This window comes from Punica granatum, chromosome 1 (genome assembly GCF_007655135.1).
Source record: "Punica granatum isolate Tunisia-2019 chromosome 1, ASM765513v2, whole genome shotgun sequence".
NCBI classification, from domain to species: domain Eukaryota; kingdom Viridiplantae; phylum Streptophyta; class Magnoliopsida; order Myrtales; family Lythraceae; genus Punica; species Punica granatum.
Genome location: NC_045127.1, coordinates 1,952,599 through 1,969,485, shown reverse-complemented (window position 1 = coordinate 1,969,485; position 16,887 = coordinate 1,952,599). Strand labels below are relative to the sequence as shown.

Below are 16,887 nucleotides of genomic sequence, written 5' to 3'. Positions count from 1 at the left end.
ATATGATTTCTCAAATCCTTATCCGGTGTTTGGTGACAATTAGGATGGGAACTAGAGGAGGATTGGACCGCATTATTCTTTAAGGGCCAAGTTGGGGTGAGGGGGTGGGTTGGGCCCGGATAAGGAAAATATTTTGACCAAAATGACAGAATTATCCCACTGTTAGGATCAAATTTTCAAAATTTGCCATTCGTTCAAGTGACCATGGGAGAAGGATGGTGGTTTCCTCATCCTTGTCCCCGCTCTGACGCCTTCAACTCTTCCTTCCAGCTCCAGATCCACCTCTACTCCTCCGTCATCCACTGCTGCTCCACGTTCTTTGACGCTCTCTCTCCAACAGCTGGCTCCCTCCTCGTAACCCCTCCTCCTCCCTCGGCACCACCACCACCACCTTCCCCCTCTGGCACCCCACCTCCCACCCAATCAATGCCTCCATCTTCGTCCTTCGTCCTTCGTCCCCTTTACGCCGCCGGCCTCTCCGCCTCCATTAGCTCCCCCTCCACTGCACTCGACCTCCTACCGTCACACTGGAGCTCTTCTTCTCCCGATTCCGCCATTAAAACTGCTTCGCTATCTTTTTTTTAATTTTCAAATTTTTATTATTAAAATTTTAATTTAATTTTAGAATATTAATTTATTTATATTTTTTTTGGGCTGATTAATGTATTTATTTGAAAATTTGAAAAAAATAATTTAGGCACCCATGTCATTTCACCTTGATATCCTAATTCTAGACCTTCCACGTGTACCAAACATTTGATTAGGATAATTTTAGTCATTATAATTTAAATCCTCTCCCATCCTCCTCATCCTCCTATATCCTATCATCTCCGGTTGATCAAACATAGAATTAATTTTTGTCATGCAGTACAGATTGTGGGATACACACCCGTCATGACTTAAAGGGCGAAATACTATAGGCTAAGCCTTTCCATCAGAAAGTCTGCGTATATATCAATAGGGGTGTACACGGATATCAAATATACCCGTAACTGGTCGGAACCTACCGGTTATGGTAGCGTCCGGATAGCTCGTATTGAAAATATGGTCGGGTTCATGTATTAAAATAAAAAATCGGTGAAAATCGATTACGGTTTCGGTTCTTACTTATAGAGTACTCAAAACCAAAACCGAAATCGATATCCGAAACCGGATGACACTTACTAATAAAAAAAAAAGTAAAAAAAGTAAAGTCACTGTTAGTCTTACTGAATGCATAAAGCGGATGAACTCAACTTTGTTACCCTAAATCTCCTCCTTCCTTTTCTCTCCATCTCTTCTAATCTGAGTAATCTCCATTCCCTTTCTCGATTTCTCTCAACCTAGCCGTCTCCGTGACTCTGACTCTTGAATCTCCATTTGCTCTCTCTCTCGCTCTCTGTTTTCGTGTCCGCCTCTCCAGAGGCTCCCCTCCATCTCCGACTGTTTGCCAAAGTAAAGATCAATACTCTATTCTCATGCCAGTTTAATGACAAATTTCATATCCACCCCACTGAAAATGATTTGTCGTGTGGTCGCAGGGTGCCCATGAGAGGCAAACCTTGACTTAACCTTTGAACTTAGAGAGGGGCAGCGCTACCACGCTCTTCTATGCTCGTAGGTTGACTCCCCTATGCATCCCGACTAAGGTCTCATAAACGTGCAGTAGTTTTTCTGGTGCATTATTAACTGAGCTCGAGGGCAAATTATATTCTCAAAGAATGAGCTCTTGTCCCTATTGAAGAAGAAGAGGCTGCTGTCATGTGACCAACTCAAAGGGCTCTTTTGGAAACATAAGAAAGATCTGTCCGTAGTAGCGTTTTGAGAGCCTTCTAACTGTTTCCTAGGTTTCGTGTTCTAATTTCTGCAGCTTGTGCCTGAAGGTTATGTCTTCGTGTTGGGAGACAACCGTAACAACGGTTTTGATTCCCATAACTGGTAATTATTCTTCTCAGAAGAGAATCCTTATAATGTAATGATTATTTCACCGCTTCTAATGTCTGCCTCATACATTTTGATTAAGTTTCCGTGATTTTAATTTTTCAGGGGTCCTTTGCCGGTTGTGAACATTATTGGCAGGTCAGTCTTCCGGTATTGGCCTCCCACTAAGGTCTGAATACCTTACACGAACCTCAATCTGGGAAGAAAGCGATTGCAGTTTCCTAACAAGCAGTGGGAAGACTAACACGACTTCTCGTTTAGATGGTGATTCCACCATTCTTTTTCTCTCCACTCGGATCTGGCTCTCTGATGATTGAGCAATTTGTTCCCATTGGGTCTACCTTGTTCACAGGTCGACCACATGGCAGCAATAAAAAGGTGAGTTTGTTGGCTTTTCAGGTGGCACCAGTTTAGCCTCCGTCCCTTCGTACGAAATTTATTTGCTTGAGTTGTAGCTAGGAGTTGCTAGCAGCTCGAGGTTCGAGACATTTTCAATTTTATTTAGCGAGATAAAAAAAATTTATAAATTTTAACATGGTACTCGAAATCTATAATATAATACATGTTTCGGGTAGGGTCCAGTTTCAAAATTTAACAGGGTATGATTCGGTTCTAAAATATTAAAATATGTCCCTTATAAAGTATGATAAGATCCGAACATCGTAAAAAATAAAAATAAAAAAAAAATCCGGAGCCGATCATCCTTATATATCAACCTTATAATGCTTATACGACTGTGTTTCTTCTGTGGCCGACCGCAATGATTATGGGTTTAGCCCTTTGTTTATGTCATGGGTTGCCCCGCCCATACGCTAGTTCCACCGCCGAAACTACTGAAAGTGACCAATTTTAGTTATGGTTTTTATATGTAAATATTGGTTATTCCAGATTCTAGTATTTGCTTCTTTGCTGATGCTGCTATGACGTTTCCATACGTTAGACAACCATGCAATGCCGCATGCCTTTTTTAAGAACTACCATATAAATTCCCGCATTCAACTAACCTAGATTGATTCCGGCTATCCGTCGTATATTTATTTTATATTATGTTTAAATCGCTGGAAATGAATGGAAAAGAAAGGGATGGGAGGGAGAATTTCTATAGGATTTTGCATTTTCGTACTATCCTCCCCTCTCTTTCTTTCCCTCCGTTTGAGCAACGCGCTTCGAGTTCGAATTTTTATGCATAAAAAAAAATTTGCTTTAGAACTTTATTTCTTAATGGACCGACTACACTCGAGGTTGAATTAGTTGGGATTCATCAAGTTTTTGCATACAGAGTGGTGTACACCGAAGGAAAAAAAAAATTTCATGACTCAATCTTTGGGTCGATGAATCTTCCAAGCTTGACCATGGACCATTCAGTTTGAGCCTCAATGGACCATTTATCATTCGTGACCTTTTCGTGGACCAGTATTGTAAGAAAGTTCAGGATGACCAGGGACCATTCAGTCTGAGCTTCAACGGGGCCGTATTCAGCCTAGGCTTGGGGCCGGAGGTGGCCGTGGATGACGATAGTAGTAGTACCCACAGCGACGAAGAGGTAGCCCTTCAGTTGTTAAAATTAGTTGGGCTAGCTAGTGGATGATGGGCTGCTGGGAACGTCCGAACATTAAAAAGGCCCAATTCAAGTCGTCTACCCATCATTTCATTTTCTTGTTATTGTTTTTCTTTTTCCTCCTCCTTTAATAGGCATGAGTCATGCAATTCTGCTAGATGATATAATTAATTTTCTATCACAAGGAAAGCTTGCATCATGCACAACAAGGTATGTTGAGTGTGGCCTGAATTTTGTGACCCGACTCAATATATGCACGAAAAGACCCTTCCACCATAGATTTCGATGAAACGTAAACCGTAGTTGACCTCAAATCAGATTTCTTCCTTACACGATTATTTTCAAGAGAAAAGCGAACATTTTATATATGAAAGACGATTTTTTTTTGGTAAATTCAAAGAGAAAGAATTTTAATTTTGTAACGAGTTGAGAGAGAGCTGTCGCGTATGAGGTAAAGATCTTAATTATACTCTACCAATATTTTTATAATTATAAGAGAACAACCGATCCTCCTTTTGTCGACCATGGATGCACCGACTGTAGCCTGCCCTCCCGAACCACATGCATCATGAATACAATATTCTCTTTCTCTATTTTGTTCTTCGTTATTTATGTGAATATCCGACTCCAACCTCCTATTTATTCAATATATCCAATGGCATAAGTTGGACTTAGTTGAGAAACACGTCTTTCAAATTCTCGAGGAAAATCTTGTACCATGTTTCTTTGTGGATTCCCCAATTTAGAAAGGCCAATAAATGTCCAGCCTTAATTATTATTGTTAAAAACTTAAGTTTCAGTTTGGTTTAACTAACATAGTATTTTCCAAGTATGAGAATTTCCAATGGCAAATTGAGCTCATAGAATGCGGACTTTATCTACAACCTCAACGAAACAGAATTAATCCCAATCATTATTAGAGTGAGAATACCTATAATCTTACCAAAAATATTATCTTCCATAATAGTTTGTGACTTTGTTAAGAAAATCACTCATAAGAACAAGGTTTCAATTCACTTGACAAGACGAACTAAAATTAATTGCACAAAATATTGTTAAGACTCTGAGTTGCAAAGATTTGTATTTGAAAAACAAAATGACAAAAGGAAAAGGAAAATAAATAGAAGGCAGGGCAGCTTCACGCAGAAGATCGGAAGATGTATTTTAATATTGACCAATGGGGCAGCCTAACAGTCCACCTGTTAGAAAATGTCGACATATTTCAGCTAAAGTCTTCGAAATTTAGTTGTACGGTCATTTTAATAAGCCTCATCAGTCGCTCATCAGTATCAGGATGAGCCCATAGTGTCTTCATCCCTTGTTCTCCATATTATTGAGGCCGAAATTACCACACTGCCCATCTTCGTCGATGTGAACGTATAATGTGCGCTCTTCTACGGCGTTCCGAGAAGGGACCATCTCCCCTCCCTGGAAATCTCAGCCTTTATGGCACGATATTGCTAGCTAGGGTCAATGAAGACAGACAAATCGATAGCTCCGACTTGAGCTTATCTAGTGCTTATCGCGCCATGTCACCCGACACCCCCCACGGCCCCTGAACTGTGTACCATGGTGGAAGGGCATTTCCGGAATCATACATCTTGCTGAAAATGTTTTAAAAATCAAGACAATGACACATGACTTGGAGCATAGCTATATATTTATTATGTGAAAGAACTTCAGAAGAAAAGGAATATTCAAAAATAAAAAATAAAAAGGAAAACGAAGAACAAGATATGTCGAGCAAAGTGGAGGATGCTGCTTTGATAATGGTGAATGTATTGCTGAGGAAGAGCATATCCGTCTATAAGGAATTCGCATGCATGCTCGTAGACGTTCTGTCCCTCCTGGTGTCTGCGGTCCAGTTCTCCGGCATCATTGCCCGGCGTTCCTCGACGAGCTCCGGCAGGTTCTCTTCCCCAGCTATGATGTCAATGGCAGTACGGCACTACCGGTGATCGATCTTCTGATCTCCCGATCTTATTTCAACAGGAATTCTTATTTTCTAATTTGTTTTCTTTTATCTTGTTCTATATATGAGAGTGAGTGATGATAAGATAAATCTGAATCGTATATGGTTTTGGAGAGCCAATGGCGTTTTCTCAAATAAAATCCCTCTTTCGACGAAGATCACCGGTCATGTGATTGATATTTGATGATTTCTATGCATTAAATCCATGAAGAGTAGAGTAACTTACTTGAGAATTTTGACTCATGCTAATCACTTTAATCATTACTGATGATTATATCAATTTTTTTCCTAATTAATTTTTCTCATTAAAAGCAATCATAATTTGGTGCATTTGCAAGCAGAGAATTTGTTTCATATGGAGCATGCAGAGGTAAGCATTGATACAACCTTGGTAAAATCAAACATATAATTCATTATATGTAGGGATGGAAAAAGGGATGACTGAATGTTAGTTGCTCTCCCTTAAATTTTGATCAAGTTAATGATATTTGTCCCCTAATTTGGATAATTTGCTTTCTTGTTTGTCCCAAGGAATTCATCCCCACTCAATCCAAATCCGAGATCCCTCCCGATTATATATACAATAGTATCGAGACATCGCTTCACATCCTCGACAGTGTGTAGTCCATCACATCCACTAGGAAATCTGCACATTGATAAGTGCAACAAAAATTTTATAAAACTCATATGCACTTTAAGAGAACTATCCTAATTCAAAGCTTAATTTGCTTCTTTAAGAGAATGATATATGTAATGTCAACCAACGTGGGTTGGTTCAAGCGGTTCAATGTTTGTTCTGCTTAAACATGATCTCGGATTTGAGTCGTTGTAAATACAGAAAATTCACGCCGGGAGAGCTTTATTCCTTAGTGGGCCAACCCCGACTCGACTGGATTAGTTGTGATTCAATTGGATTTCCGAATACCATGATTCTCACTGGAAAAATATATCTAATGCCATTGTCAAGAGACAGAAGGTTACCTGCATCTTCTTTGGGGAAGCACAAGGGAGGAGTAATTCTGAATACATTTCCTTGAAATCCTTTTTTTAGCTAAATAAGAAATTTCATTTTTTTTTTAAGATGAGAACCGATGACGTGCGAGTTTTCTTGGAGGTTTTCTTTCTCGATCACTGGTAGGACAGCATGCCCTGCCGCGGTGCACACGGGGTTCCCGCCAAAGGTATTGAAGTAACTGCGTCGGGTCAGGACTTCTGCAATCTGGGGAGCGGTCACTACTGCCCCAATCGGTATCCCATTCCCTAAGCCCTGCACAAGAGGCCCAACAAAACAAGATATTACTCTCAATGGACCGATCTTGATTTCCAGGAAAATTCTACAAAGGAAGTACAAATTAGCATACGACTTTAATATAGAATGTTATGTGATGGAATAAGTACCTTGGCCATGGTAACGATGTTGGGAAATAACTCCATGGGCTTGGAATCCCCAGAAATGGCTGCCAGTGCGGGCGAACGCAGACTGAACCTCATCAGCGATACAGAGCCCACCTGCTTTCCTTATGCTGCTATAAACCAGAGGCAGGTAACCAGGAGCCAGTTCTATAATTCCAACAACGCCCTGCCATAAGATTTATTAATTGCCAAAATTCGACCTGTCCGATACTTTCAATAGACAAATGGAATGCACGGACCGGGATGGAATAATTTAGCTGTATTGCTTCGGAAATAAATGCAGCCACACGGCCCGAAGTCCATTAGGCCATGAGGTCTTGCACATCCTTTGCGTACTTCTCTCCATCGGCTCCAAAGACACCTTGGTATGGATCTGGATTTAATGCATGATGAACTCCACTCTGTTTAATCATCACCACCACCAAACTTACAAAATAGAAAAAGATCGTCAGCATATTGAAGAATCTGATCATTACCCGTACAACGTTGAATTTCCAGTTAGACTGGGCGGTGGTGCCCATCGTGCCCGCTGCATTACCATGGCATGCGTTCCTGATCGATATTACGTCTTGGCACCCAGTATACAGTCTCGCCATCATCAGCGGTAGCTCGTTCGCCTCCGTTCCCTAGTTCGTGAAGAACACTACCTGCAAGATAAACTAATTAATATAAGCACCCAACTACCTGGCCATGATCATGCCAGTGTAAAACCAATTTACATATGTACGTACTTTGAGTTCGCCAGGCAGCTTCAAGGCTAGGGCCTTGGGTGAAATCTGCGATGGCATGATTCAAGTACAAGATAGTCGAGTGTTGTAGACGGTCTGTCTGGGTGACTACGGCATTGACCACATCGGGTTGGCAGTGGCCGCAGCTTACTGTGGCAATCCCTCCAAAGGCATTGAGGTACCTGCGTCCATCCTCGTCAAACAGGTACTGCATCTTCCCGTGTACCAAGTTGAGCTGGATTACAAGGAACATAAGAATGGTTCCAAGAAATTATAAGAAAGAGAGACTGCAACCGAAAAATGAGGACATTGAAAAGGGTGCTCAGTGCTCACCGGTTTCTTGTTGAAGTGGAACATGGAGCAACTGAGGAACTCCTTTCTCTTGGCCAATATTTCCGCCGCAGAAGGGCCCGTGTACGGTGGAGGAGTGTAATCAAAAGGCGGCATTTGAAGCAGAGTGGCATCATTCCCGGGTAGAACTGCCGTTTCCGTTTGGGCCACTGCAGAGTAAATATCGTTGGAAGCCACGCAAAGAAGTATGCGATACCCTTGAATATTAACCTCTCAGCAGCCATATTTTTTTTCGGTGTGTACCCTGATATCCAGAGCCTAATGGGATCTGACTAATCCAGTCGAGAGATCGAGCATTAGAGATTATTCTCCATCTCAACAAGTGCGTTTCCCGGAGTTTGAACTTGTATTCTCCTCCTTACAGGGTGAGCTGCTTACCACTCGACCAACACTTTTGTTGGTCTCGGCCACCATATTTACTTGGATCTTTTCAAGATATAAATTCTTTCGTCGGTGACTCGGGAAAGATCTCCACCCAAGAGTTGGAGAGGTCGAGTCGAGGTGGTTTTCCAGAAAAGGATCCAAAGATGGTCCAGCCACCCTTGTTACCAGAAAAGATATAGGAAGGTCCCTGTTGTTCTAGTGAAAGAAAACGTCTTATGGACAAGGGAGAGATGGCAATGTTTCAGGAATTTATAGGCATGCATTTTCTTTTTTCTTTTTTTGGCAGAATAGGCATGCATGATTCCATGCAGAAGGATGAATGCCCCGACAATGTACGTTCGTTAAATTTAACCTTGCCACGAAAATGGGGATGATTCCTTCTTCCACTTAAACCTTACCTGATTGGAAATTTTGAGGTACGTACCGGCAAATAATGTCAATCGACCAGATGTTTTTATAAACTAAGAGAGGTCCTGACAAAATGATAGGTTCCATGCAATAAATTGTGAGAGTTTTATCCCTAAGTAAGTCGATCCGGCTTGACTGGATTAGTCAGGACCCAATTGAATTTCCCGATATCATGGTTCACACCGAAAAACAAAAAATGGAAGAGGTTTCGTGCAATAAATTGATAGATTATCCTGTAAGATGATTAATTATCCGATTAATTGGGTTGCACAATAGGGAACCCCTTTTTCTGATGTTTATGCTAGCAACGATTTATATTTAATTGTGTCTCTCCCTTCGTGGGTGGTTTATCTATATTTTATTATTTATTTATGACAACCTAGGATGATAAGGTAGGATTCGCGGCACTTGTAACACACAAGCACGAGGCGTGAATCCTTGCAATGACGGTGATGAAACATTGTTTACCAATTGTATTGTCGATGTTTATATAAACATCATTAAACAAAGCCTAAATTGTGATATATTTGTTCTTATCCAATTAATCATTTATTACATATGTTTACATGTGGCAAGCAATGGAGCTGGCCTGTGGTTATTTGAATGAAAAGAAAAAAACAATGAGCCGGCGGCGAAAAAGCCACGACCTCGACCGTAATATGGACGATTGCCGTCCCAGAAGGACCATGCATGTTATATACATAATCAATGATTCCAGACACTATATACCTTCTTTCCTTGCGACAAAAAATTATTTCGTATAATTCACCCCCCCAGAAAAAAAAAAAGGAATTATTTCGTATAATCTCTAAGCATATATTTATCTTTTATATAGTATATATAAAAGGATATCGATATGCTCTTGAAATATATATGAAAATTTTCAAGTTTCAGCTATCCTTTTCACCAACTCAACAAAATTCCTACTTTCTGCTCATAATGCAATCTTAATTCGTTGATTGTCGATGCAACTAGTTAACTATTTATTAATACCAAATATGGCCGCCAGTATGTTCAAATGAGATTAGTGTTGCCGAGCTTAAGTACCTTCAAAATGAAGTTGAAATTAACGATGAACAGAACAGATGTGGATGCCATTTGAAGTGCCTATCTTGTAAGCATCCAACATGGTGGTCAACCTTGGCGCATGTTAGATTATGTTTATATAAATCACGAGATTGAGACTTGGATTATACACAAAACCAAAGGCATCTCTACACATGTATATATATATACATGAATTATATTTATTTCCAAATTGTGCGTCAAACATCGTACGTACACTTCCTAACATCCCAATTCGTATGGAATCTCTCCTTTTTCAGAAGCTTTAGGGGGAAAAAAAAAAGTTCACTGCATATATTATTTCTCCTGGGGTCTAGTAATGAGCGAGAAAAAAAAAACTATCAAAAGCTTGAAAAGCAAATATTAAGTGGGTATCACGTCACTTAGCCACTTTGTTGTGCAATATCTAATCAGAATGTAATTAAGCGATAAATTAAATTCACAATTCTCTTACATATTTACATGTACATGTATTTTAAGTGAATATTATACATTTAAAGTGAATGAATAACACTCAATTAATATTTAGTCATTTCGGATAAAAAATGATTGGAAAGGAGGCAAGAGAGCGCACTCAGCTCTCTGAACCAGGTCACAATTTTGGGTTCTACACTCAACATGACAATAGAGACATATATCGCACGAAGTTCGACTTCATCCGTAACGCTCAGTATCGGGATCATATGCTGGGTAAGGTACCTAACAACCTTTTCCCCAAAAAAAAAGGGTCATAATATAGTCATGTTTGTGCTAGTGCTATGACACTGAGGATTATGTTTTGAGGACTTCCAAAACAAGAAAATCAACCATTAAATTATTAACTCGTGGCCAAAACAAAAGTTATATAAGTGGAATTAGATATTGATATAGAAATGAATCATTCTGCCTCTATTTAAAACTTGTGGACAAGGTTGGATTCATTGTTAGAAAGTTAGCAATAATACGATGATTCGAAATTAATATTTAAGGTCCAAAGACAGAGACAAGAACAAAGTCACAAAACACAAATGTCTCCCTCGGGCAAAATTCCTCTATTTAATTTGAACAATATGGCTTTCTTGTATATGCTTTCCTCGTAGGACATCCACATTTGTTTCTTGTTCCATTATAGATCATATACACATAATTTTCAATACCTATTAAAAAAATAATATAATATCTTACGGGCGAAACTTCAATACAAGTGAATTAACAGATCACTTTCATATTCCAAATCAGCAAGAAGATCAGAGAATCAATACTGCCTCAGGAAGTCCAGTAAATCCTCAGTATGTATTGTTGACTCATTTACATTCATAAACGTCTCCCACAAGCTAAAGCAAGAAAGCTATCTGAAACAAGAAAAACAAGCAAATTCTTATTCGAAAGTTCGGAGAAGAGTTCATTACAACTATGATCAGAGCAATCAATGGGCACACCCGAACATAATGACTTTTAGCACCAACTCCGAAATAAAATGAAGTATCGTGCAACTATTCACAATCTATGGATATATATGTACTGCCCTAGCCATGTGCTTTGAAAGTCCGTATAGGCAGATACGTTCAACGCCTCCCTCCAATCATACTCTGCCCGGTGCTGCCAGACAGGCCCGAGGATGCACCGCTTGTGCCCAGGACATTGAGGTCCTCAAACAACCTGTAGGAGGGAACAAACGGCTTCGGTCCTGCTGGGGGAGCATTTCTCTGGTCCGGCCGGGGCACTGCAGAACCGTTCATCCCTCTTGCAGGAAATGAGTTGAAATGCTGCAAAGGCCTCGTCTCCTGGAAGGGTGTGGTGGAGCTGCTTGTCTCAGCTCGAGGGGTCCAGAATGTGTTGCTGGACCCAGAGTTGAGATAGCCCGGTGTGCCAGCCCATGGTGGAGGAATGTACCGTTGAGGCGAGGATTGAGCATATTGAGGTGGAACTCGTTGAGGCGAAGGTTGGGGATATTGAGGTTGGAATTGTTGGGGTCGGGGTTGGGGTTGGATTTGGGCCCGTGGTGACGGCTGCGGGGGGTTCTGGGCCTGGGCCCATGGGACGACGTAGCTATTGTACGAGACTTGTCCTTGCATCCCGGAATAAGACTGGGGAGTGTAGGGATTACTGACATCGGCTCCAGTATTCTGATTTGAAGGTGGAGCTTGAGGAGTCTCAGGGGCTGGTGTTGAGGTGGTTGTCAGGGCGAGACTCAAGAGGTCAATCATTTCTTGCTCCTTGGAGATCTTAACAGGTGCAGGAGGGTCAGGCAGAGCTAGGGCTCTACAGGTGGAAGGAGTTGAGGGTAATGATGAGGATGAAGTCGGGGCAGTGGGCTTTATGGGCCCACTACTGGCATCTCCTCCCGTAGACGACCCTGTAGAGGCAGGTTGAGATTTGGAATGCCTGCACTAAAAGAAACCATGTCATACTTTGACTCAACCAAATGAAGCTCGAGCTGGCAGTGTCTGACACATATTTTTCGATAGAAACACGAAATGGCACCAACTTACTGAATAACCAGTTAACCGAGTATAGTTAAACCCATTTTGCTATATCATCACTGTATCATTTAGTTTCGAGAACGAGTTAAGCTAGCACCAATTCAACACTGGCTACAGAGATTAGAACGCAGTTAAATATAATACGGTTAGTTAAAAGAACACTGACCTGCGAGCGAGCTGAGCGAAGTCATCTTCTTCTTCCTCTTCATCATAGATGCTCTTTTTAATAGTAACTGGTGGTGCAGAAGCACTGGTGGCACTGCCTGTTGGAGAAGGGCCATTCTCCTTTTTCACTTCTTTCTCCTTGGGGTTGAATCCACGTGTCTCTGCGGGTTGAGGGCTGAGATTCATTATTTGACTGGGCAACGGGGATCCAGAAGCTATAGCATCATGTTTCGCCAACAGATGTTGCATGCTATCATTCAACTCAAGTCCTCGAGCAAGAAGTTCTTCATCACTGCAAAGCATTACACCAAATATCTGAAAAATTTCGAACATAAGGGGACAAACATGATTCATTTGATCTTCAATAAAATTTGAGAATGTCTCAGTATTGAAAATTATATCTTACCCAGTCGTAGTAATCATCTGCATCAACTTTCTTTGGTTGGCCTGACACCTGGCAACAATATCTACTATGACCTCATCTTTAACAGCCTACAGTACGAAGTCAGGGGAGAAGAAAAAAGCTCGTAACCTTAACTTAATTCCAATATATTAATGAAAGGAGGAAAAAGAATAGAACCTACATCACGGTCTCTAGGGTTCACAGCTTGCAGCATGTCACTTAACAAGTCCATCACATCCCGCATAGAACTAATTGTCGACATGCTACAATGATATAGAATCAAAGTCAGAAAAGGAATATATAACTTAGAGACAAGATAGTTCAGAGCAGTGAACAAGAGAAACAAGAAAATGCACAGGGAAGAATTGTCATTAGCAAGAAAAGTCGAACCCTAACCTCAGACTTTCTATCTCTGCAGCCATCGCCTCATCGAGCCTTCTTGAGGAATTACTAGGCATTCCGTATCCAGCTTGAGTGTGCCTCAGGGTAGGGCGGGTAACAGGAGGAGTGAATATGGGTGCTGCATCGGGTGATCGGCTAGGAAAGTGGATTCCTGAGCGCTGGACAAGAAGGACCATAACAGTCAGACATCTATTTAAGCTACAATCATAGTTTTAATTTTAATCTGTTCATGGTGATTCTGGTGGCAACTGCAATCAAATGAAAAGCCTATGCAGTGAGTCAATACTGACCCTAAGTTCCTCATATGCGTAGTAGTATTGAGGATGTTTTCCTCCGGGCCCACCAAAAGCCTGCTGCCAATCGTTCAGCAATTCCAATATTTTGTCCCGAACACGCATATCGGACTGCATTAGACAAAATATTCATTACAACGTTCCTTGGTAATGTAGAATCTTCAACGAAATAAGGCGATCTTTATTAGTCATAAAGCGACTATGTATCGATAATAGGAGCACTTCATCTTGAGAAGAAATAGTATCAAATAGCTTTTCATGTTAAAAAGATCAATAGCAACAGTACTGGACTTCAACCAAAGCTTTCAACACATGGGTGATCAACCACATCAACAATTTCAAATAGAATATTTGCTAATTGACACAGCAGACAACAGCAATCAGATTATACATGCTTTCAATTATCAAAGCATCCAGCTCATAATGATTTCCTCAGACCAAATGGTGTGAATTCATCATTAAATGGCCCCAACAGGAATTATAATCATCAAGTTGGCAGGGATCGACATATGTACACCGACCACTTTTCCAATCTTAAAATCGGCAAGAGAACAGTTAAAAAGCATGCCAATCAGCAGACCCGCGCAAATTCGAGTAAAAGCAAGAATGCATCATAAGGGTCACCTTTTTCTTGACGATTTTGACCATCTCCGTGGGAATATTCTTCTCGGCAATCTGAAAATGGATGTAATCACCACAATTCTTCACCATTGTCTCTAACAGCTGCAGAAAAAAGGCCGGAAACGGGGGAAATAAAACACTCAAGATTTGCAAACCAAGGCTCCCATAGTTAATTTCCAAGAAAACAATTTCAACATCATATTAAAATTAAAGGAAAAAAAAAAGAATCTAAGAAATCAAGAACAATACCGTCAGAGCAAGGAATTGCACTGTGGGATTCCTATGCTGCAACCTCCTTTTCACCGCTTTAACGAATTCTCTAGCCTGACTGAACACCCCGAAAACTACCCATCATCAGTAATACAAGCATGTAGGATTAAATTAAACAAATGTGAAATTAATGTGTTCTTTCCACATCAATAATAATAATATAATCGAGACATGAGACTTCCACAAGGAGAAAGGGAAATCCTTTTTTTTTTTTCCCTTTTAACCGAGAAGAGAATCCAAAAAACTTGGCCGAGGGGAAACATTCCCTCCTGAGAAGATACCGCGAATCAAGAAAAGGGTCGATTTCAACTGAGTGAACAAAAGGCGACGGGCAAAAAAGAAGCAAGCTTTGAGTGCATCACATACACCCAGACCAAAAAACAAAAGCCCCACATGAATTTTGTCGAAGAACATTATGATCCGGGCATGAAACTCTTCTAATGAACCGAAAGAAGCAGAGAATCAAAAGTCAACGGCGGACATCAGAACATGGGACTTCATTCAATTCTCATCTCATGATAATAAACTGTCAAAAAAAAATTGAGAATGAAAGGCAACCTACCCGGGATAGGAATTAATGTAATCACAGATATCGATGTTCATAGCCCAGTCGGGGTTGATCAGAAGGTCGCTCGTCGCCTTATCAACCCTCACCGTCGCCGACGAAGCTGACATCATCATCATCTTCTCTCTATGTGTCTCTCTCACACAGCTCCCAGAGCTCAGTTTTTTCCCTTTTTTTTATGGGGAGAAAAAAAAATATATGTTTCCGTCGAAGAATGAAAAAGGCCGGTGTTGAGGAGGAAACAAGAAAAAAAAAAAAAATCCTCCCTGCCGGGGTTGGAGGGGCTTATTCAATTTCCCGGAAAGTACAGCTCCATGAACGAGGAAAGGAAGAAGAAGACTACTAGCTAGGAAGGAAAAGATTGCAAGAGAGACAAGACAGAAATTTCTGTCTGTATTTCCTTCTTTTATGTTCTGTCGTGAGAGCCGCACCCTCTCACCTTTCACCTTTTCTTGTTCTTGTTTTCGGGCTTAATTCATCCATCCATTTGACAAAATCTTTGGCCTCTATCTATTTATTAATTTATTAAATCAATTAATTAATTCGATTTCTCTCTATCTCTCTCTCTCTCTCTCCCCCGCCTCCTATCATTAGCCTCCCAGTTTAGACCGCCTTTTCTAAGTGGACCACGTAGCCCACGCGCGGATGTACTAAGTGCCACGTACTCGCTTTTTTGGCAGGAAATCCAGCGCCCCTTCGGAAGTGTCGCGCGTGTTGGAACTGCCCACGGGCTAGCGAGTGGAGGGGTTTCTCAGGATGGGTCTGAGGCATCAGGGCCATTTTAGTAAATATAAAGATAAGATAATCTTTTGTGCTTGATTTTTCTTTTTTTGCTAGAATGTTTGATTTTTCAATTGTTCGTTTATAATGTGTGCACTCGTTTTTCTTTTATCAAATTAAATGGGAAACTTTCGAGTGATTCCAAGTGTGGACTATTAGGGGCATTTGATTTCAAAATTAAAGTAACTTTAATTTTGATTTTGATTTTGATTGTGGAAAAAGACAAATGAGATGGTATTATAAATTTGACTTGGAAAACGTGTGTTTTTGTTGTTTAGTGGGTAGAGTTAAAATCAAAATCACGATTCTAAAATCAGTTTCAAATTTGAAACGGGGCCTTAGTGTTGGATTCCAGTCTAAGTTTAAGCATGTTTACTTACTTAAGAAGTTAGGTTGATATTCGTATGTAACGCTGGGGGAGATAAAGAGTTTTGTGCATTGCGGTAGAATAATTTTACGAATAATTATTTATGCTTCGAATTAACATTTAAATTATGTAAAACTTAATGTAATTGTTATTTCTCAATATCTCATAATATTAAATATATGAACAATGCAATACCGTTTGAGAATTAACTTCTTGAAAATCCTTTTGTTTCTGTCTAGCCAAATACTGTAAATGTAGATCGACCAAAGACGGCCTCAAGATGATTGTGTCCAGTTTTCTTCCCTTCTGAGCAAGGAAAGGATCCACTCTGACTCAGTGTTCCCATCAACCGGAGGCCCGTTTATCCCCAAATGTGCACATAACACTAAACCAAACACTCTTCGTTACTGCCCAAGAAAAGAGTAAAAATGATCCCGTTGTCTCGGTTGCAACCGATATGGGGTCATAATAATTGAAGAGAAAAAAAATAGTAAAAAAATTGAAAGGCAATATCATAGAAGTCAAATAGTAGTTAAAAAGAAGGAAAGGAAAGAAAAGAAAAGCATTTCCAATCAAGCCTAGATATTACAAAAAACATATTATCTATTAGATCAAGATTTCCGAAAACAAATAAATTTCGAGAGGGCAAACAGATTGTGAGCTCATGATGGCATTGATGGTAATATATATTCGTCTCTTTCAGGTGGCCCTACTTCTTCAACTTTATTATTTTTTGTCCAAGTCGCAAGCGTATTTTACT

The 16,887-nt window shown here is 40.4% G+C and overlaps 1 protein-coding gene, 1 long non-coding RNA gene and 1 pseudogene across 2 annotated transcripts; 1 reads left to right on the top strand and 2 right to left on the bottom strand.

The window, feature by feature from the left end:
* Positions 1-1,120: 1,120 nt before the first annotated feature.
* On the top strand, positions 1,121-3,090 carry LOC116192265. The gene is made up of 3 exons (XR_004154034.1): positions 1,121-1,434; positions 1,521-1,917; positions 2,026-3,090. It is a non-coding gene; the product is annotated as an uncharacterized LOC116192265 (long non-coding RNA).
* Positions 3,091-6,052: 2,962 nt separating this feature from the next.
* On the bottom strand, positions 6,053-8,356 carry LOC116193175 (annotated as a pseudogene).
* Positions 8,357-11,052: 2,696 nt separating this feature from the next.
* Positions 11,053-15,453, bottom strand: LOC116191934 (TOM1-like protein 6). The gene is made up of 9 exons (XM_031520305.1): positions 14,978-15,453; positions 14,395-14,473; positions 14,149-14,247; positions 13,522-13,635; positions 13,226-13,389; positions 13,011-13,092; positions 12,833-12,918; positions 12,428-12,718; positions 11,053-12,163 (listed from the first exon to the last, which is right to left on the bottom strand). The coding sequence occupies exons 1-9, from the start codon at positions 15,097-15,099 to the stop codon at positions 11,344-11,346; spliced, it is 1,857 nt and encodes a 618-aa protein (XP_031376165.1). The 5' UTR covers positions 15,100-15,453; the 3' UTR covers positions 11,053-11,343.
* Between the last annotated feature and the right edge of the window lie 1,434 nt (positions 15,454-16,887).

Coding starts and splice junctions, on each gene's coding strand:
- LOC116191934 (XM_031520305.1), bottom strand. CDS start 15,099: ATGATGATGATGTCAGCTTCGTCGGCGACGGTGAGGGTTGATAAGGCG. Junction 12,919..13,010: donor TGAACCCTAGAGACCGTGAT/GTAGGTTCTATT, acceptor TTCGTACTGTAG/GCTGTTAAAGATGAGGTCAT. Junction 12,164..12,427: donor TTCGCTCAGCTCGCTCGCAG/GTCAGTGTTCTT, acceptor CTTTTAGTGCAG/GCATTCCAAATCTCAACCTG.